This window comes from Bombus vancouverensis, chromosome 1, assembly GCF_051014615.1.
Source record: "Bombus vancouverensis nearcticus chromosome 1, iyBomVanc1_principal, whole genome shotgun sequence".
Lineage (NCBI taxonomy): Eukaryota > Metazoa > Arthropoda > Insecta > Hymenoptera > Apidae > Bombus > Bombus vancouverensis.
In genome coordinates, this window is record NC_134911.1 from 6,126,202 (window position 1) to 6,147,910 (window position 21,709).

General features: G+C 31.7%; 6 protein-coding genes across 21 annotated transcripts in view; 2 read left to right on the top strand and 4 right to left on the bottom strand.

The window, feature by feature from the left end:
• The window catches only part of LOC117160740 (uncharacterized), a 45,811-nt gene extending 42,524 nt beyond the window's left edge, over positions 1–3,287 (top strand). For both annotated transcript variants that reach the window (XM_076623558.1, XM_033341697.2), the window contains one exon: positions 410–3,287. In XM_076623558.1, the coding sequence (XP_076479673.1) occupies positions 410–444 (35 nt within the window). In that variant the 3' untranslated portion in view covers positions 445–3,287. The remainder of the gene's footprint in view (positions 1–409) is intronic.
• Positions 3,288–3,368: 81 nt separating this feature from the next.
• Positions 3,369–4,220, bottom strand: wrm2 (wurmchen 2 transmembrane micropeptide). Its single transcript, XM_076623661.1, has one exon. The coding sequence runs from the start codon at positions 4,218–4,220 to the stop codon at positions 4,041–4,043; it is 180 nt and encodes a 59-aa protein (XP_076479776.1). The 3' UTR covers positions 3,369–4,040.
• A 230-nt stretch (positions 4,221–4,450) lies between these two features.
• On the bottom strand, positions 4,451–5,629 carry wrm1 (wurmchen 1 transmembrane protein). Its single transcript, XM_033341699.2, has 3 exons — positions 5,470–5,629; positions 4,732–4,947; positions 4,451–4,647 (listed from the first exon to the last, which is right to left on the bottom strand). Exons 2-3 carry the CDS (start codon positions 4,919–4,921, stop codon positions 4,451–4,453), a joined length of 387 nt encoding a protein of 128 aa, XP_033197590.1. The 5' UTR covers positions 4,922–4,947; positions 5,470–5,629.
• Positions 5,630–6,514: 885 nt separating this feature from the next.
• LOC117160738 (tRNA:m(4)X modification enzyme TRM13 homolog) lies at positions 6,515–8,871 on the bottom strand. 3 transcript variants are annotated; one of them, XM_076623228.1, is made up of 6 exons: positions 8,739–8,871; positions 7,963–8,167; positions 7,696–7,889; positions 7,198–7,623; positions 6,862–7,117; positions 6,515–6,777 (listed from the first exon to the last, which is right to left on the bottom strand). In XM_076623228.1, the coding sequence occupies exons 2-6, from the start codon at positions 8,139–8,141 to the stop codon at positions 6,591–6,593; spliced, it is 1,242 nt and encodes a 413-aa protein (XP_076479343.1). In that variant the 5' UTR covers positions 8,142–8,167; positions 8,739–8,871; the 3' UTR covers positions 6,515–6,590. The 3 variants fall into 3 exon arrangements, with proteins under 3 accessions (XP_076479343.1, XP_033197585.1, XP_033197584.1); XM_033341694.2 differs by lacking the exon at positions 8,739–8,871 and adding an exon at positions 8,293–8,629; XM_033341693.2 differs by lacking the exon at positions 8,739–8,871 and adding an exon at positions 8,293–8,629 and having other exon boundaries at positions 7,963–8,209.
• Positions 8,872–9,016: 145 nt separating this feature from the next.
• On the top strand, positions 9,017–14,581 carry LOC117160739 (uncharacterized). Of its 5 annotated transcripts, XM_076623439.1 has the most exons (8): positions 9,017–9,138; positions 9,215–9,292; positions 9,721–10,007; positions 10,365–10,394; positions 12,468–12,661; positions 13,117–13,311; positions 13,430–13,669; positions 13,782–14,581. In XM_076623439.1, the coding sequence occupies exons 3-8, from the start codon at positions 9,809–9,811 to the stop codon at positions 13,947–13,949; spliced, it is 1,026 nt and encodes a 341-aa protein (XP_076479554.1). In that variant the 5' UTR covers positions 9,017–9,138; positions 9,215–9,292; positions 9,721–9,808; the 3' UTR covers positions 13,950–14,581. The 5 variants fall into 5 exon arrangements, with proteins under 5 accessions (XP_076479554.1, XP_033197586.1, XP_076479480.1 ...); XM_033341695.2 differs by having other exon boundaries at positions 9,017–9,631; XM_076623365.1 differs by having other exon boundaries at positions 9,017–9,386; positions 9,464–10,007.
• Positions 14,124–21,709, bottom strand: part of ETHR (ecdysis triggering hormone receptor) — a 108,562-nt gene continuing 100,976 nt past the window's right edge. For 8 of the 9 annotated variants that reach the window (XM_076622994.1, XM_076622965.1, XM_076623034.1 and 5 more), the window contains one exon: positions 14,124–16,709. In XM_076622994.1, coding sequence (XP_076479109.1) covers positions 15,986–16,709 — 724 coding nt within the window. In that variant the 3' untranslated portion in view covers positions 14,124–15,985. Of the gene's footprint in view, positions 16,710–17,163; positions 18,063–21,709 lie in introns of those variants that run through there. The other variant, XM_033341692.2, reaches the window with a different exon arrangement.

The window sequence follows — 21,709 nt, forward strand, 5'->3', positions numbered from 1 at the left end:
TTACTGGATCATAAAACATTCATACGAATAATGTATCAGATAAGTACATTAACGTGATTAACGCAGTTAATCGATATCTCGTTGTTCTAAATCGTGACCCGTAATTACTGAACTCATTCAGTTTTGTAAGTTACAAATTTATTATCGGCAATCGATAATAACGAATAAATCACACATGTACGTATTTCAAAAATATCATAACTCAAACAATTTTTTTAAGAAGAAGCTATTTGAAAGCTTACGAAAAGATATTTACTAAGTTTACAAATACGTAATATTGGCAAAAAGAATAGATTCTAGAAAACAATGGTCAAATATTATCTTCGTAATTTTCCATCTTCAGCCTCTAATATCTATAAATATTTGAAAATTACGATTTATAATTTTAATGAAATTGTAATTTTTTTAGGAGAACGAGCAAGCAAGAAGTCGGGTAAGCAGTAAACAGAAAAAATCGTCGATCATACAAAATGGTGCGCGGCGATCTGTTTCGACAACAGGCAACGAAAACACAATCTTGTCTTTTCCATGTGAAACTCTAATTTTCAAACAGATACTATTTAGCGTGAGCGTATGAATTGAAATGGACGAAAAAACGGAAACGTTCTGTATTTTATAGTACTGGCAGTGATTGTAATTGAAAAAAAGAAATTTCTCAAATACGATCTGTAAATCTGACTTTCGAACGTCTTCGAACGTTGCTGTCGGTACAAGCTCGATCGTCGGTAATAATTATCGATCGTATACGTCGGCTGTTTTCAGAATTACTTCCATTATATGTGGCCAAATGTTATTAATCACTATGCGAATATGCAGTAAACAGCATAGTTGCATTCAATATTGTTCTTAACAGTTCTGCCGACTCTGTAATTGCTGTGTACCAATTTACATGTGAATATTACGGATCTTGTCCTCGATACAGTAGCATAATAAAGTCATTAACATTCCTTATTGTTCCTTATTATAATAATATTCTTTTTTAATTCTTTTACTTGGTTTCCATTTTTTGATTGTCGAGTCTTTAAATATAATAAGTAATTCAATGATTAGCCGTAAATATAAGTGATAAAATAGTTGATTGTTACTTCTTTTAAGAAAACCATCTTTCTTTTTTGTATTTTTTATTACGATTATTAGACTATGCTACTATACCGATGATAAAACGTTCCAAGATATAGTAATTGTATAGCAATACGCTATGGTAAACCTCTAGTTTCAAGAATCAACACGAAACTACTGCCGTTGAGATTCTTCGCGAAATATATTCTTGCTAGAATATACATCTCGTTACGAACCCATTCGATTTTTCAGCGTTATATGATTATCGATCATAGCGTGCTAGAAATCCCCAGTTAGAAGTAGTTTATCTTTTTTTTTAGTATGCGTCGAAAGATTAAAGGAACGAAGGATTGAAGGAACAAAATAATAAACTCTATGTTTTTAAAATGCCCATTAACTTTGTCTTCCTCTAAAGAATAAACGATCTCGCTATTGACGCAAATATTCAATCCATTGAATCCGCTAGAAGTCTTTTCCGCACACATTCTTACGCGTAATGTGTTTTAAGCTGACTCTCTGTTCGGTTTATTTTTTCATTGACAATATTTATACTTAAAACCAGGTACAATGTTTGTGGACAAAGATTATATCTTCTCAACTGTCGCATAGATAATATACAGTGTTCGATGTTAACTATGTCTTATACATCCAAAGGTTTCCAAACTTCTCGGACGTTTTTATTTTTATTAGGACATAATCGAGGTTCCAACGCAATTCACAAATTTAATTATAATAATGATAAAAGAAAAGAAACTACTCTTTTGTAAGGAAAGGAATTATAATTAAAACTAAATAAATATTTCTCGTAATTGTTGAAATGAAATAATTTGGAAAGTGTTATTTAAAAATTGCCGCGTCCTTAAGTTTGGGAATCAGCGACTTACGTAATAAGCACGATTTAATAATTATTACCATTCTCCGATATGTACTAATGATTCTTCTCGACAAGACGTAAACCTTGCATAAAATGAAACGTCGATATATACAGTCGTTATATGTGTCTCGTATTATCTCTGAATGGAAAAACTTAATAATAACGAAAGCCAAATGAGCATGAAAATCAAATTAACATAATGCAAAGTCTCAAGCATCTCGTAGATCCGGGGGCTAATTAAATTAATTAGAACTCGTCTCTACGAGGTGTTCCATTGAAACTATAGAAATCAAACCTTTCCCCCTCCCCAGTACAAGATTGTATTTGTTTTTAAGTCTAGATGTATACAAAACAAGAGAAAAATTCGGCAAAGTCAAGTCAGCTGATTCAGGTAATGATGCTGGATATATACGGCGTATCTGTATAAAAAGAAAAGTAAAAGGAACAACTCAGCGAACACGCGCACTATACGGATCGATCGTATTGATCGGTATCAATGATCGTAGATTAGACTACATATGTACATCATATCATCATTATGCATAAAAAAAAGAAAAGATAAAAAAACGAATCTATCGATAGAGTAAGATAGCATTACGTTCTATGGATTCTTCTAATTAACTACCATTAAACGTCTACTAAAACGTAATTAAATAATAACATGCTTGACCTCTATTTGTGTGGAACTCGATGGGAGTTCTTCGTGTTTTAAACGCATTGTAACATAGCATAATAACGATAGAAGGTACGCTAACGATTAGAGATTAAAATTGTTCTTAAAACGCGAGTGAAGTATCATGGCGAGAGGAAGCGTTAATTGCTTTTCCAAATTTCGATCCATCATTGTACTTGCAACATAATCAAAAGTCTTTCCAATTTTGTGTTATTGAATTGTTTGATTATGCCATTCGAAGTTTTTTAAATCATTCATAGTATTCACGTTAATAGATTAAACATGTTTAGCGAATTTGAAACCAATTAATAAAACCGGAGAAGAAATTCTGTTCTCGGTATCTTTCTATATAGTAGTCGCGGACGAGTTTAAATCAGATCAAAAGAAAGCGGGAAATATTAGTCGATTAAGGAGGGCATGTTCGAAAGAAAGATGTCTTCAATAGGAAGTTCAGGTTTTAGTTGCCTAGGCCCTAGGCAATCGAATCAAATTCATATTTCTTAAATCAAATATCTCGTAGCTCGTGGGAAATTGCCGTCAGTAATTTATTTACAAGCTGACGTTATAACTGAACGCAAAAATTGTATAATGTATCTACTTACTTATTAAATAATTGTGTAACCGTTACACATGTAATAAAAATCCAATGTTGTCAATAAAAACTAAATATTATATACAAAACTGTTGATGAATCTCTTGATTTTCAGTCAAAACAAATTGATTTGAATTTTTAATAAGTGAAACACATACAATGCATGCATGTTTTATGTAAAGACAAGCATTTTTTATTTATATGAAAACCATATAAAAAATACAAATTTTCAAAGATAATGATACAATTGCCATTGCATAAAAAACGTTAAAAAATTGGACGGATACAGATCTTAATTTCTTCAATATAATTATATAATCTTCTTTCGCTAATACTTTGTTTCTTTTCTTTTATGTTGTGTCATGAAATATATTTAAATTTAACACAGAATTTAAAAATTATTGCTTACTTTGTTATACGTATCATTCTTTAAATGAATATTTATACGTTTAGAAGTTATCTTAGCGAAGAAGAAAATATTTTACGAATTTTCATGACACAAATCGTCATTAAAGAGAAAGAATTTGAATGGACGGAGATTCGTTAAAATTCCTTACTCTATGTATAAAAAGGTGACGTATAAAAGACACATGGAATTACATTTATAAGGCACATAACTACATTATCTTAAGGTAGAAAACTGATGTTGTCTGCATGTGCTGTCAAAGCAATTTTTTTAAAGTATGCTTGTGAAGAATTTTCAGATCTGAAGTGTTACTGTGAAATATATAGTAAACACATACTTATATGTTAAAATAGATTCTAATTTAATCTAAATTCTTTTCTAATACGAAACAGATCCGTAACATGATGTGAAAACATATGGTGATATCTATCTAATTTTACGCCATAGAAACTGAAAGTTTTCGAGAATACGCCTTTTCTTCCCATTCTCGATCAGACGGCAACGGTGCATGCCGTAGCTTACAAATACGCGAACCGTATCTTAATAAAATTATTATTACACAGACAACCAAAAGGGTTAAACACGTCGATGCTGGCCAAAAAATATGCAGTCCCATATTTTCTACTTAAATGATTTTTTTAAAGTATAGTTTTACCTTGTGTACCTTGTGTTTTACCTTGTGTACCTTGTGTTTTACCTTTGTACACTTGCTACTTTCCAACTTTGGCTATTACAGTAGATCAGTTTATATGATTGTAAAACAATTGTGATGTTCTTAATTTGATACTAATATTCTTGAGAGCTTGTAAACTTTTGTATACACATAATATCAAGACTAATGTCTAATTAAATTTCACTCTCACGTTTTTGCATCTCCATATATTCTTGTGTTTGTGGTACGGTTCCATATGGTTTTGGATTGTGATATTGTAAAACTTCTTGTTTATCTTGTGTCACAAGACGTCCTGGTTCTAGCTCACTTAAGTCCAAAGGTGGTGTTTTATGAGGTAATACAGTCCACAATGGTTGAATCCACCTATTTCCTAATTACGTAAAAAGAAGGAGAAGATTATAAGATCATTTGTAAATGAATGAATGAATATATGAAAATATCTTATAAAAGTTACCTGTATGGGGACTTTGCCAATAATTTCTATGACGGGAGCACCAACAAAATCCAATGTTCAAAATGCATAGGAATGCAAATAGGAAGGAACAGATAGTGACAGTGACATAAAATGGAGTAAAATCACCATATTCGTGCTTCACAAAGTATGGATTCTTCAGATAATCCTCTCGCTCGTCTAAAATGGACATTTTATAAATTTTAGACTGAGATTCTTCTGAAAAAACAAAGATGATTTTCCCTTCAATGCTTAAACTTACACCAAAATTTTTAAAATCAATAATTAAAAAGTTGATTGGAAAGAATAAACAAATATTCTTAATCATATAATAACATCACTCAACATTTAAAAAATATATAATAAATAGTCAATTAACAAAATAAATACATGTCTTCCAAGAGATTTAAAAAATGTATATTTCAAAAACTGAATAATGTCTTGCATTTTTATAATACAAAAACTCCATTTTTTTTAGAGATGCAATCTCGCGTCATTCACTTAAAGTAATGAAGGCGTGGCGTAAGGTCAACATTACGAAATTAGAGTTACTTTAAAGTGTGTGTATATTGTTTACTATTACCATTATTGATTATATTGTATTTGAAATAATAACTATGCCAAAAATTATAGTAATACTGATTTATCCTCAAAAAAATACGTAGTCAGTTCGTAAAAAAAGAAATTAGGGAACCTCAATATGAATAAATGAGAATAACATCAATATTACATAATACGCACCTTCAAATAGTTCTTTCGTTCTTCGTTCTTCTACCGATCATTAATTAAATCTTTTATTAATTAATAATATATATAAAGTAGTTTTACTAACATTAATGCAACGACGTAACTATCACAATTACTCACATCACTCAATGCATTAGAATCTGTTACACTAAGTTGTATTTGGGCGGGGCGTTGTATATGGTGGGGGAAATGAGTGCTTTATGCAGTGTTCACATGTAGCGATAGAATGAAATAGTCGTGTTACGCTATCGCAAGAACTTGCTTTGTAAATTTAGTTTTAGCTAGCTAAAGTCAGTCTGTGTATATAAATTAGGAATAAAATTCTAAATCGATTGATTTTATGTCTACATGAATAGAAAAATCTGCATTGTCTAAAATGAGAGAAAGTCAGAAGTCGGCAGATAGGAAGTACTTCATTAAGTAACGTTCAGTTGGGAGCTGTCTCGAATTAGCAATTGTGAGACAGGTCACGTACAATGCTTGAAAGAGTCTGCTCTATTGTCTTTCCCAAGTTATGTACATATTTCTTTCGCAGCCATTTCCCTTCACATGCGTGTACCCCTCGCTTTCTGGTTGGGCCATCGAAGCGTTTTCCATCTCCATCGACTCAGTAGTGGATGGACCCGAAACATGAGATTTCGATGAACGGGGAGAAACCCCACCCAATATTGAATCAGGATGAGCAGGGAAGGGGATCCGAAGCAAAGAAACGAGGACATGAGCAGAAACCGCGACTTCGTAAACAAGAACCAGTTTTTCGAATTAGATCAATTTTATTCATTCTCGAGAATTAGTCTTCTTGCATTCTTGACGAACTAATTTTTGACGCGAAGTGTAAGGTTTTTGAGTAAATCATAAATCTAAAGTCTTCTCAATTTCGCACATTCCGGTGAGTAGAGCGGTTCAGCGCTTCACGAACACCAATGAGCAACGCACTTTTCCCTAGAACTGAGAACGTAACGTAAAGCCGCATTCCTAATCTGTAAATGCTTCAACAATTTTGGTTAAATGAAGGATTGGTTGAAAAGGATAAACTCCATTTTGTTATAATAAAAGTTTATTTAAATTAAAGTTAAGCCATTTATTTCATGTTATTTGTTTATATTAATTCACTATTATATTTCATCTTTTGTAGCCACGATACACATATTTTCTAGTGATACATCGGTAGTGGTATAATAAATTAGATTAGTTTGAAATCCAACTTTTTTTAAGTACTCCAAGCGACCCCAATTCAATAATGAATTTACTTTTCGGCCGATTTGTTCTTTTTCACTCGAGGTTAAAGTTTTTATGTTTGTTCTTAAAAATATTAAATAATGTATTTTTTTTATCTTTCATGGTTAATTATAAAAAATATTTGGAATTTTAACATGAATATGTTACCTTGTCTCTCCTGAATCATTTTGAATTTCTGGAGTATTAATTGCCTTGTTTAGATCAGAGCCACAAGTTGCCCAGCTAGCAATGCTACATAAAATTGTAAATTCATTTGCTGTAAATCCAGACTGTTCTAAATACTCTTTCCCAACATATGATGCATATTCACATCTGTGATGGCAACAAAATGCAATGATTATACCAGTGACATTGCATTTAGGTTCATTTTGCATTGCTTGAACTAAGCAACTTAGAGTTAAATCTATGAAATAATTTTTTTTAGTAATTTTAATATAAATATTATGAATATAATATTAGAAATATATAAAAATATATATATACCTGTAGCTGCTCCACACAAATGTTTTGCAATACCAACTTTACGTTCAAATTTTTTAATTCCTGTTATATCATTCAGTTTCAAGTCAGCAATGTCAGCACGTATTCTTTCTATTAAGAGAGAAGATTGTTCATTTTTCAATTTATTATCACTCTTATGTCTATGACTTGAACGGTCTACTAATAAAATACAACAATCTTTTTTATGCTTCACTATTTGGCCCAACCAATAAGTTAGTTTACCCTTTCCTGCTCCAAATTCAATAAAGCATGTATTGTCTTTTATAAGATTTACACGTTCCAAGTGTGATAATAATGATGAATTTTGTAAGAGATGTTTCTTAATAGTTTTTCCACAAGAATTATTATTTATTTTATCTTTAAGTATTGGATGTTCCAATACTATTTTATGAAATTGGGGTAACTTTTCTATAAAAGGATTAAAGAATTATACACTTTTTAATTTCAAGTTTTGAATTTACATATGTATGTATTACTAACCGTAAACAGTTTTTACTTTGTCTATAACTGTATTTATTATAAGGTCATTTAATTCAGAGAGTGGTATGTGTCGTGGTGCTTCGTAAGTCTTATTAGCATTAATTCCTTTTACGATAAATGATGGTTGTGCATCAATCAAGCGTTTTGCATTGCATACTTTCAAATGTTTAGTTAGCTTAGACTCATAACATGTACTGGAAATGATCTATAAATTTTATATACATAACGAAATATGAAATATTTATTATAACAGAGACATAAACTCACTGTGTCGGATCAAGTGGACATTTTATTCGTTTATTTTCAGATCCTTCTTTATCAGAATGATTAAATTCTAATGAAACTGGTTGATGTTCGCCGCAATACTTCTTTCCTTCCTTCACTACCATACGGCAATAACGTTTTTTTCTCTTCACAAAATACATGCAATGACTTTCTCCAGTCATTTCACTTAATCGCTAGATTCTTTGTTCTATAAAGTGTTTTTGTTCGATCAGTATATATTTGAAAGAAGCTACAATTCATACGTATACATAACGTGACATAACCTAACAGTAAATTAAACATGCTGTTAGAGCTACGTAGGATTAAACTTACTTAATTGAATACATAAATATGTATTACTACATCTAATAATTTTATGATTGAAAAATTTTATTTACTATAAGAAGTCGATCATAAAATTGAGGCTACTTATATTTGCGTGAAATATAACTCAACTAAAAAGTATGTATATAATAGGCAATTGCAGCAAACGTCTGTAGCAGTTGCTTTCAAGCGTTCGAAGAGATAAAGGTTATTCATTTTTAAAAATATTATATATTTTTTAAGGTTATTTATTTAAACAATTGCATTTGTCTTGCGAAATTTCTATTTTGATGTTACATTACATATTCATTAGTCAACTATGGTTTGCTATATTGCACTGATAAATTGTTTTTATATTTAATATATAAGTTTCTGTATTTACTTAACATTTTAATATTAGATTTTACCAACAGTTAAAAAAGTGGATAATTATTTATAGTTAATTTATAGTTTACTTTGTAGATGAAACAGGAATTCATAAAACCAATTGTCGTTAATACAGTTTTCTATTGAATCGAATATACATGCTTCATTATCATTTCTACAATTTCAGAAACACTTCTCTGTATTTAAATCTAATATACTTAAAATGGAGCTCTTATCCAATGCAAATATCTTTGTGTGGTATATATTTGTATGCTTATACTTCGCATATCTATTTTATTGGAGTATAAATATGTATATACATACATATACATATTGCTTTTATGGCAATTATCCAACACGACCAATATTTATTATCGGAACGTCATCGAATTTCCTATTCGCTGTATTTTCTCGATAGCAGTTGGCAGTGAATCATTTAACAGGAAGAATATAAACCGAATACAGACGATTTAACTCGGTGACTATTTTGTAAGCATCTATCTATGCATATGTAGATTTAATATCTTTAAGTATAAGCGTGCGTTGTGTGCTTCTGTTCTTCTAGTACACCTACCAGGCGAAACATTTTCGACAGCCAATCGCGTGTAAAATTACTCTTTATACAGCGTACTCCCGAATTAAGGTGTGTGGCATTCAGAGTTCTGCTGGAGTGTTATTCGCAATACGTTCTCGTTCTTTTATGCAGTTAACTACATTTATACTAAAATTGTGTACATGTATGTATGTGTGTGTAATACAAGTGATAGTGAAGAACATTATCTTAAGAATCTATTATGTATTCCGTGCCTTTTAGATCATAACCTCTATTTATATATTCCAACGAAATATTTAAAACAACAAACGATCGATATTCAGTGAACTATGATGAAAATCAATCTTTTCTTCTAACGATGTTTTGGATTTTTATTTAATTTAAAAAAAAGTACATGATGACAAAATTGAAAATTGAATAGTATTTGAAGTAATATTTTGATTAATTTATCTACGAACTACTGGCCAACTCTCGCAGTTTTGGGAACTATTGTGAAGTAATTCAGTCTCTCGTTATAGTTTCGTGGACTACGACCTTACACCAGTTTGTCTTTGTCACCGCATGTACGGTAGCAACCTGTTGCGAGCTTGTGACCGTTAAAAAAAAATGTCCGGTACAGATTCCCACAGTCAGCATACGTACATTTATATTTTAAGACCATTTTGGAACCGGTGGAAATGGTACGCGGTGATTGCATTATTAGGCATCGGTTCGATTATTTTAATTCGGCAATTCATATTCGCGTCCTATTTTCCTTTGAATCAGTTAGGACATAATGCGTATTCGGAGGAGCTAAATCAAGATGGTACGTATTTATTATTCAATGTGTATCTACTTGGATATTGTCATGGCAAAAGAATAAAATTTAAGTGGTAAATGAATTTGATAAAATCGACTAGAGTAATATTAAAATAAGAATTGAATAATAACAAACATGAAATCAATATATAAAGAACACTATAATATAAGAATATAATAATGGACGAGGAATATTTTTATTGATATGAAAGAAATATTTTTTAAAAACTAATAAAATAATAGACTGATTTACCGGTGGAAAATATTGGAAATTCATGACGAAACATATGACAATATTCTTGTTGACGTGCAACTCCTAAACAAGTATATTATTAATAATAATTTGTTTCTACTGCTGTTGCAGTCCTTAATAGGTGGTATAACTTTACCAATGGTGAGTTTAGAAAATTAATTATTTATCTTACATTTTTAAAAGATTTAATAATGTAGCAATAATTATAAAACGTTATACAACATTGCTTAATTTGTTCTTTTGTTTCTAAATTTTTTCACGTATTTAGGTTAATTTCGTAATGGTTTCGTATTAAGAACACTTTGTTTATATTTACACAGGGGTATAGAATTTCCGTAACATAATAGCAGTATTGTTTAAAGTTACAAATATTAATCTTAATCTTTCGAATTACATTTGTATTCAATCTGGATTTATTAATTTATGATTTACATCATTACCAATCAAAACAATTGATAACGTCTTTTTATCGATCATTTATTGCTAAGATCTTTATTGCCAAGATCGTGTTATACGATATATTGTTGACCTACAGGAGTATAAACAGAGTAAAAAAATAATTGATCGAAATCTCAATTGAATGCACTTACGCATAACTATGAATTACTGTTATTAACCTCTTAAACTTGAAATATTTTCCTATATATATCGAAATAGCTATATTGACATACCGAGATATTCCTCATACCCTGTTAGGAAGTTAAGAGACATCTGTTTCGCGGACGTTTGTAAAAGTAATTGGTTATGGAATGATCGAATTAAAATAAATATAGATTGAGGCTAGCAAATGTTATAAATATTTATTGTCCTTGTTTATAAATACATATTCGATAGGAATGCTTGATCGGTAATATCAACTACTGTTACTATTATTTTTCAAATTTTTAATTTGAAATGATATTTTAGATTACATATCCTTTTTAGTATATCGTTAATTGTAATCTTATGAAATTCTTTAAAAATAGATAAAAAAAATCATTTTCGATTTCGATGATTTTGAAATACGATACAGAACATTTGAACATTTTGAACATTTATTTTCTTATATATATCATTAGGTGGTAATGGTAAAATCCGCAATCACTTAGTTGCCAACCCAATACACATATATAGCCGGCGGTCTCGTTTAGTTTCCGAGATATTCGCACATAACTCTCGGTACTACTACAGTGATTTCTACCTATACCTTTTGCATCCGTAACAGTGTATGTATTAGTTTGGATGCTGGCCGCCATTTTCCTCATTTTCTGTTTATAAAGCTGAGTCGGGTGAGTTTAAAGCCCTATGCACAACTGCAAATGCGAGCTCGTAGGTAATGTCCGTTATAACTTATAATTCAATTAAAAGTGAATATCATAAGTGCATTAGGTTTGGATTCGATTTTTCAATTCGGCCGCTGCAAAGCGGCCAGCAACTCTTACGTAAAGTAATAACAATTATCCCGTTTCGTAAAATAGTATCAAATACTCATTCGTATATAATTTTATCCAAGTATTGCCGGTTACCTTGCGGCTGCCGGTTTGAAAACTCTAACTGAAACTCAAACCCAATACATTAATCATATTCGTGTAATTTATAACAGACGTTTTTTACAGTTTTGTATATGAAGTTATGCACGATGCTTTAGGCTAGTCCACCGCCATTTATAAACAGAAGATTAGGTGGCCGGTAACCAAATCGTACACATACGCTGCTACAAAGGTACAACTACAGATAGAATTCATTGGTAGTGATACCGCCAGTTTTTTGCAAATATCTCAGAAACTAAGAAAGATTGCCGCTAATATGTATAGGAAAAGTTATTCACAATATCGATTTTTAAAACATATCCAAAAATCATCGAAATTGGAGATAAGGTAGCCTTTCTGCAGTTTCACCAGTAATAATTTCTATGGTCTGATGCATATGCATATTCTTTTCCAATGATGTCTCAGCCATTTCAGTCACGTTTACAACTAGTAACGTTTGAATTAATTTGTTCAGCCTGTGTTTATGTCATGCTATTTAGTTATCAAGTCATGTTATTAATACCGCATGTTAAGGACATTACATCAAGGACATTGCAAGCAACGGGATATTAAATATGCATAACTCTCGTACTTTTACTTATATGACAAATTGATACATATTTATCGAATGTTTTCTCCAGAGTTCAATTAAAAATTAAAATCTGGCCATAATTCTGATTAATCTGATTATGTATATTATTTTAAGTTGTTAAATGGTACAATGGCAAAATACAGTCACCATCGGATCCGGCACATTGGCAGCGGTACATGACCGATATTCGTCGACAATGGATATTTCGGGAATACAATCCGGATCAACCATACAACCTTGAAAATCCAGAAATCGAAGATCAATCGATGGGCCAAGCCGAACATATTCGAAAAATTTTCCAAGATAAGGTAATATTAAAATATTGTGTAATTATAATACTTTTAATATGAAATCAGTAAAAAGAATCACTATCAATGGTCTCATATTCAAATATTTTTTAAATACATACTTTTAATATACAATTTTTACTATCAAATATTTTTAATATAAAATTGGTAAAAAAGAAATTACCGCCGATAGTTTTAATTAAAGAATTTTTCAGATTTTTTTTAATATAAAATTTCTGCTGTCAAATATTTTTCCTACGTAACGAAGAGAAAGAAATATTGTCAATGATTTTAAAATTCAAATATCTTTATTTTCATTATTCAAATTTCTGTTATCAAGTATTCTTAAATTGAAATTGATAAAAAAAAAATACTCTCAGTGAAATCTCAATTCAATTTAAGAGAAATGTATTTTAGTTCTCGATGTTTGAATAAGTGGCAACTTACAACGCAAACATTTGATAATTTGTTTACAGAAAAATGGCTTCTTCGTAGAATGTGGCGCTTACGACGGGGAGACTCGGAGTAACACATTGGTATTGGAACGATACTTCGATTGGAATGGTCTTCTGGTAGAGGCGGATCCTTTGAACTTCAGTAAAATGTTGAGAAAAAACAGAAAAGCTTATCTAACACCTACGTGCCTCGCCACTGAGCCATTTCCCTCCGTGGTACGAAAGTTCGTAATTTGTTGCAGAAAATTATATAATAAGTTACCTTATAATATTTTGCAATATTCATATTTTTTATTCATATACGTATATATATTTTCTATTGTGCAATTTTCAGAATTCCTTCTTGATGGCCGATAATGTTGGACGTCTTCACGAGCCGAATGCTTCTGATAGCCATTTACCAAATTCTCCTGATGTTGCCCACAGTGGTGTCCACATCTCAGTTCAATGTTTTCCATTTATAGATTTAATGGCTGCTCTTAATGTGACTACAGTAAATTATTTTAGTCTTGACATTGAGGGGCATGAGCTTCAAGTATTAAAAACGATTCCTTTCGACATGATAAATATCGAGGTGAATTTAACTTAATTTAAAATTAAGAAAAAAATTATAATTTTAAATTTTGTTACTATTTTTATTATTTTTTAATTATCTTCGCATAAATTTTGAATTACGAAATTTTCAGACACTTTCTGTGGAATTCTCTCATGTTGAAGAAGGCAAAAAGGAGTTGATCGGTTTTATGGAGTCAAAGGGTTATTATGTGTATTCAATGGTTATTAGATCTGATAATTTAGCACACGATATAATATTCGTGAAATACGACGAAAAGTTTAATTCACTAATAGAATAATCTCGCCTTAGCTATGTTAGCGTTTTCCTTTTAATATCATATTTAAGTAACTTATTTAATGGAAAAACTACATCATTAAGTTATATACATTATCACATTAGCGTACGTAACATGAAACATATTCCATTGTAATGTTAAATGCAAAGTGTTAATATAAAAAATTAGTTGATCTGATATTATGAATATTGTTCGAATTTTATTTTACAAAATATTTACAGAAACATATATTTTGGATAATAAAAATAAAGTGTCTCTTTGTAAATAGTTCGCATAAATAAAAATCAATAATGATCTATAAACTATTGAAAACGAACGCTTTGCAGTCAATTAGGAACGAAATCTATACATATAGCATATAAATCGCATTAAGAAGTTTGTTTTACCTGCTCCAGCTTAAGCGTCCTAGATATTTAAATATTTTTTACGGTAATTGATTCCTATTGTAAAAATAAAAGCGAACACTATACAATTTTTAAAGACTACTGGAATGATTTAATGTACAATTAAATCAACCTGCCATTTATTGCTACGTCATGAGCAATAAAGTTTTAATAGTTAGCGCGATGGCAAAAATATCGATGTATATGTTCCGCAGAGACTGTAATTAAATAAATAATTATTTAAAGCTCGAAGACTAGTTTCGTCACCTCCTCAATACTTTTACTTCATGGAAAATTATATCTATACAGTTTAAAAATATCTCTAATTGTTGTAATATCTGTCATAATTATAAATATAAATCGAATATGTACGTAGTTCGATAAGCGCATAGGAACTTAATTTCCGTAGAAACTTAATTTGTCATTTTGTACATTTATAAAGATGAAAATTCACTAAAGAAATTAGAACAAACAATTTTGGCAAATCACACGAATCTTGGTTAACATGAAAGAGAAGATCTTTTTAAGATCCCTTTTGGTTCTTAAACATTAATCAGTTTTATCTATCGTATAGCTTATCTTTAGTTTTTCTTCAATTCGAAGACACAACTGTTTCATCTTTGTTCTAATACTTACTCGGTACACGGTTATATAATTAGTGATCACAGATTCCAAAATTCTATGCAACGATAATTCGATCCTAATATATCGTTCATAATCTTATGTGGATTAGTGTTTTTTTTTTTGGTAATGAATAACATAAGCATTTTTAGGTCTCTTTCTCACGCTATTGAAGGTACAAATAATTGAAATAGACTACCAGATAGTCGGTACTTAATATTAAATAAATGATTCCAGCATTTTTAAATTTCTTTTAGGTTAGTTTTTAATAAATAGTGTTTCTATAAAATACAGAATGTTTCCGAAATCGTGGTAAGTTGAATAATTCTACTCTTTCAACTTAGACGTAACAGAAAACTCAAAGAATGTGTACAAAATGTAAAATATAGAAATCAGAACCATAATGAAGTTTGTTTTCTTCAGTCATCTCAGTCCGGTGGTCCGGTTTCACCCGGTAATGTCAATTGGTTATGGGCTGGATGATATTGAATACGGGATGTAAGATATAAGACGTAAAAGATGGGATAATCTTGGGGACCATGGAAAAAAGGATAGTATAGGATTTGCCGAATAAAAATCTGTCTGCGGCACCAAGAGCGACATTTTCAACAATTTGTAAACAATTAAAATAAATGTCATTGAAACTACGATTTCGAAAAAAGTCTGTATATATGTACAATATACAATCCACATACGAATACGAACGACGTTAAGTAGTATAATCAGTGGAATTGATATAGCCAAGTCGGTGTCAGTTTGAAAATGATAAATAGTACATTTAAATTAAGGAGAGCAGGTATGGAAAATGAAGACGAGTGTAATACGCGGTGCGATTGGCAGCATGCAATCAACTAGCAAGGAAATTATCCTATATACAGCCCTAAACACAACACTATTAGTAGATGCTAACACTGAAGTCTTTAATTTACAACTTCATTACCATATCTCTTCCACCGACTATGCTACGATATCATGGAATGGTTCGAAAGATCACAGTCTTAGAAATTATCCTCGTCATATTCCCACTTTATCCTTTCAAACATAACTCTCCTGTTTCTTCCTGACGATACTTCCACTAACAACCGTTGTCTGAAGTGGCACTTTAACCTGTTTCTCCGCGGTCGTGTTGTTGCAGGGTGCCTTAACGCTGTTGCTCTTATTACTGCTATGTCTCCTCCAGAAATCAGACTGATTGCTACTACAATTGGTCGAGCCAGTAGTATAAGTACCAGTTTTGTCCGACGTTTTTTTCTTTTTCTTCCTATTGGGGCCCAGACCACAAACCCTGAGAAAACCTTCCCTGAATTTCGTGGACATCAGATTGTAGAGGATAGGGTTAATGGCAGAGTTCAGATAGAACATCACTCGACAGAAATAGAGCAGGGTGAAGTAGCGCTCGATACCAAAGTCGAGGATTACTTTAATTGGAACGACCAAGATCCAAAGTGTCAGTGCCCTAAATGGTAACAAGCATAGGAAGAAACAAAACACCACTGTCCCTAGCATCAGCATCACCTGCTTGCGATATTTGAGCAAGTTATTGGACGAGCCACGGCTAATCGTCGAGTTCGTCATCAGATGTCGTGCAATCACCGTGTACAGAACCACAAGGATCAGCAGCGGTACCACGAAGAACACGATTATCGTGAACAGAACGAAACTGATCGGCCAGAATGAATTTGCAACTGTGCTGCAGGTCGGAATGTACGTACCGTTCGAGTTTTCTTCCTCTTCGTACTTGACCATCAGTAGAATGGGGCTGTGAACAGACGTTTTATCTAAATGATTGGTGATTTATGTTATTTTCGTTTCGTGTATGGTATAGTTTTTAAATATTTGTTCTTTTTCTTTCATATCTCTTGCAGAAAAATATTATTAGCTGGTCAATATAATAGAAGCTGATTTAGAGTAATGTATTATTGGATTTTGATAGTTGCACTACTGCGAGCTTAATATTGGTCAGTAATTGCCAGCAGTGGCTAAAGCAGTACAAATGAATTACTAGCTATATTGATGAAATAGCAGCTGGAACTAACGTAATTAAATCATTATTGGAAAAGCAGTCATAGTCAGTAGTTTTAGGCAGTTCTCCAGTATATTTTTTTAGTAGATTTTCATAGTTTTTTCTGGAAGAGATACTTCACATATTATACATAGTTATATATACAATAACTATTATAGTAATGTATATGGTAACATATTAGTATATTTTTCTCAGGTTTTATTTTCCGAATATTTTTATAAATTTACTACAGTAATTTCATTTGGAGCAGAAACATGGAATGTTATTATTAAATATTCTTAATCGTATTCGAAAAAGGTTACCATCGGCCAGTAACATATAAAAAGTACATAAAAGTTCATATCACAACAATACAGTATTTGTTCGAAGAATACCGTTCTTTAATACAATCACATAAGCAGCTGTTTACAATACTGTAAGTGAGATCACGCTCTCTAATTAATGCCGACTGAAAATGTAAATGTACAGTAAAAACATCATGCCGGTTACATAAGAAAGTATCACACAAAGTTCTCTTCCTGTTCACTACTATCAATTTTCCTAGTTCCGGTCATATTGCTCCTTAATCCTCTCTTGGCACACTTCTTCATTCTGCATAGTTCCAAAAATCCTTTTTTGAACTTACTGCTCATTAAATTATACAATATCGGATCAATGGTGCTGTGCAGATAAAACATGATCCTGCTAAAGTTAAGAAAAGCGAAGAACGTGTCTCGATCAATGGCAGCAATCTGTTCTGCTGGTGCGATCACTATATAAAAGATCAGAATCCTGTATGGCGACAGACAGATGAAAAAGCTGATAACCACCGATAGTAACATTGTAATCACGTGCTTCTTTGCTCTGGTATGGTAAGAGTCGCTTGTATTACTGGGATCTGGCATCAATTGCCTGATGATGAAAGTGTACAGGATCAGCAGGATCAGCAGTGGCGCTATATAGAAGACGAGGACCAGAAGTAAGAAGAATACCACAGTGGCGCTACTGTCGGCCATCGTCAAACAGACTGGAACAAAGTTCCTCGCGTCTTGATCGTTCTTGTTCTCCTTCACGCGCATCTCCTGGTACTGAGAGACCCAGATTATGGGACTGCAATCAGTTAAAGCGAAATTGGCGTGTAACTGGAACTTTCAGAATCTTCAAGCTAGACGGAGATCGAGCAGGAAGGATGGCGGTTTGAGATTAACGTGTAAGCGGTTTTTAGCCCCTTTACCGACCGAGTTTGCAGAGGATTTGCCTTGTAAGCTCGGCGAAGCTTGTGATTCGATTGGATCTTGCACTACTTTCTTTTTTCATTGAGTACAAGCTTTGGATCCTCATGGGTCTATAAGCCACATGAACAATGTTGAATGTTAACAATATAATAGCAATATAAGAACAATACCAAAATGTAAAAATAAGGAATTCAGAAGTAAAAATCCGAGTAATCGCATGGTTCGTAATACTTCATCTTAATCTCTGGATTTAGTCTTAAATTTAGCGTTCTTCTTTTTAGTTTTTTTAATCTACACCTGGTTTTAGTTTTATGTATTAGAAAACACCAGTACAATGTGTACGGTTTGAACCTATATCTGACAGCTATTTGTTTTCTCTGAGTTTTAACATTATTATTCTTGTTATAAGATAACTTGCATTATATTGAAGGGTTGAATTTAGCCTCACCTGGATAGATCAAATCTTTAGGTTAAAACAAGCAATATGTATTCAAAGCAATTATTTTTTTCCTATACCCTGCTCTTTCAATTGGAATTATTGAATCAGTATTGTATTGACGAAAATGTGATGCAAATGTTTTCGACACGTTTTCCAGGAAATTGTTCAATGACTCGGTTTAATGCGCGACGCACAAAAATAATCAATGGGGATTTTATTGCTGAGACGAAATGGATCCACCGTATTTTAAACCCGAGTATTGTGCAAACTTGATTAGCAAATAATTTAATTAACTGGATTAATAATAATTGAATCTCTTTATATTTATTCGAACTACGTATAACGTTATTCCCCTTGTTTCTCTATTTCAGCAGTAATTTTCTTTTTTTTCCGATTTTTCAATTTGAATAGATTCTTACTTTTTATATAAATATACATATATATAAAAAAGAAGAAAGAAAATCATTCGAATTTCTTTGTTGAGATACAGCTCTTAACTTTTCTGAAAGTCGTTTTAGATATCGAGACACGGGGAAATAGCTTGCCGTCACACGGTGACACTCCCACGTAACCGAACACAGTATCCTGTTGCTTTCTTTTCGTTCTTCCTCCCTCCTTCCTTTCTTTTGTCTTGGCACGAATCTCGGACCCGATCTTCGCACGAAAGATGGCACCGTGATATTGAATTTCCTCGAATACTCGAACTGACGCAATTTTCGGTAATTGCACAGAGATTGTTGTGTTTTCTCTCTTTATAAATGGAGAGAGGAAGAGAAAAAAATGACGCATTTGTCAAAATTGCTAACACTGTCCAAAATTTGTAGAAAACTGTTAAATTATATCAATGTCTGTAGAACAATTTATTTTCTGAGATTTTAAGTAAGATTTTAAAGATAAATAGTTTTGATTGAACTATGCAAAATGATATTGTAAAATGAAAATATAAAATAAAAAGCATGCTTTTTTATTAAAAATGAAGAATTGTTTTTCTTAAATCGACAATAAAGAAACGCAAGTGATCATTGATAATAATAAAATTAATGTAATAAAATTCTTATTGTTTTCATTGGACTTATAATTTATGTTATACCAACGTATTTCTTTGAATTTGAGTATGTTAGAACCCACTTTGTATTGTTACAGTTTACTATAAATTTCTTCGTCTGACATCCCAGATACAGGGAAAAGGCAGATGTTTGAAAATTTAAGGAACTGTGGGTTATTTTGCTAATAGTGATAGTAGAATTACCCCATATATATCAGAAAGAGAGGATTTCCCGGGTGATTCATCAATAGTATTGTGTTGCAAGGCCGTATACGAGCTTGGAGTACTTGGAGCTTCATTCAAGAAACTTCCCTCTGAAATTATACTAGGCATCTGTCTTGCTTTCCTGCCTTGATAAACTGCGATACGCTTGTGCTTATTCAGCTTCCCAATGTCTGACAGATATATATATATGTTGGAAAGCAACAGTTTCTGCGCTCGATTTCAATTTCTAGCTTCTTTTGTTGTCTCTTATAATCTATTTCTTTCCTATTTCTTCGAGTTGCAATGTTAAAAGAAAGAAAAATATTTCGTATTTGATTTCTGAAGATCTAAAACAATACCTGACATTTGTTTTCTTTTGTGCTTATCTAAATTCAAATTTTTATGCTTGTATTTGAGGTTTAAATTTAAATCATAATATTCTATCACTTTATAGGTTAAATTACCTGTACATACAAATTGCAATTTCTTCCCCTAAATTTACTTTCAAATCTACCGCACGTCATTGACCTGGAAAACGTGTTTCTTATCACACCAAGACGTCACAGATCCAAAGGAGATCCCCTGTTTAATATCTCCTCTGCTGATAGGTCCCTCAGGAATAAACTCGGTAATTACTTTCCTTTTTTACCCTGTCCTAAGTAACTTGAAGCCTTCGAACAGTACCATTGTAACATTTCTACGATATATTTCCTTTCTTCATATATTCAATTGTAGTTCTCTTCTAACCGAGTTTTACATCTCTGGTTTTTTTCTGATTTCATCCTGGACCTTTCTGCTCCATTTATGTCGTTATCTCCTGGCAATTTTGGCCTCACTCAAACGACCATTTTGTTTGTACTTTTTCTAGCGAATGGACGTAATAAAGTTCCTTGCCAATTTTTAGCAATTTCATATTTTTTTGTCTATTCACAATGTAATTGTATTTTTCTATGTCCAGTTTCTGACAAAGCACCATCTCGCGGACCAATTACGTTTTGCACGCTTAGTACAAGTTAGGAAACTTCATACAGTGTTCGAAGGTCTGCTCACAAATCAGATTCGTTATCGTTGGAATGAATCTCAGAACTGGATGGGCTACGTTTATTTTTTCCATCTCTACCAGAGAATAAAAGCTTTAAACACAAAATTTAATAGAAACTCAGATAAGTGGTTAAATAAATTCTCTCTGTAGTAGTATTTCAATATGTTTTAAAGATCAGACTGAAGATAAACTTTGATCATTTTCTCATATTATTACCTTCAATATGTCGATCTTTTCTTCTTGGAAACAATGTTGATTTTCTAAGAGAAACTCCTTTGAATATCAGATATTGAATATGATAGAATTCATGTAATAGGAATTAAGCAACCATGTCTTCTAAAAGCCAAAATTGATTTCTATAAGATGTGTTACATCTACGTTCAAATCAATGATATTATCAAAAAATGCTATGAAATTCCCTTTGAACAAAATATTTACTTGTTTACTTGTTGATCATAAATGGTTAAAGAATTTATAACATATATATATATATATATATATATATTTCTAATCTCTACTTTGCCATTTCCTTTTCCGAAAGCAAACTTTTTCAGTTAATTTCAATGTTTTCTTTCCTTTTGCTAGAAGGTATTCGGAGACTTTCTGTTTACCGAGTAGGCACGGGAGCAAAATTTTCCTATCAACTGGCATCCGTCTAATCCCCTAATCTATGGATGTGGATTATGTATTCTGTCTCTATCAATAACACCGTCGAAAATCCGAGATTACGATTTCAGAGGGCGGTAGTGTACGATAAACAGTGGCGGACGAACATATACAAGTATTTATATT

Bases quoted from the DNA above. Each gene is read 5' to 3' on its own strand.
- wrm2 (XM_076623661.1), bottom strand. From the start codon at position 4,220: ATGGGACTGCATATTTTTTGGCCAGCATCGACGTGTTTAACCCTTTTG.
- wrm1 (XM_033341699.2), bottom strand. From the start codon at position 4,921: ATGTCCATTTTAGACGAGCGAGAGGATTATCTGAAGAATCCATACTTT. The intron at 4,648-4,731 runs GTAACTTTTATA...TTACGTAATTAG, and splicing joins TTGGCAAAGTCCCCATACAG to GAAATAGGTGGATTCAACCA.
- LOC117160738 (XM_076623228.1), bottom strand. From the start codon at position 8,141: ATGACTGGAGAAAGTCATTGCATGTATTTTGTGAAGAGAAAAAAACGT. The intron at 7,624-7,695 runs GTTAGTAATACA...ATCCTTTTATAG, and splicing joins CAAAGTAAAAACTGTTTACG to AAAAGTTACCCCAATTTCAT. The intron at 6,778-6,861 runs GTAACATATTCA...AATATTTTTAAG, and splicing joins AATGATTCAGGAGAGACAAG to AACAAACATAAAAACTTTAA.
- LOC117160739 (XM_033341695.2), top strand. From the start codon at position 9,809: ATGTCCGGTACAGATTCCCACAGTCAGCATACGTACATTTATATTTTA. The intron at 12,662-13,116 runs GTAATATTAAAA...ATTTGTTTACAG, and splicing joins GAAAAATTTTCCAAGATAAG to AAAAATGGCTTCTTCGTAGA. The intron at 13,312-13,429 runs GTACGAAAGTTC...TGCAATTTTCAG, and splicing joins CTGAGCCATTTCCCTCCGTG to AATTCCTTCTTGATGGCCGA.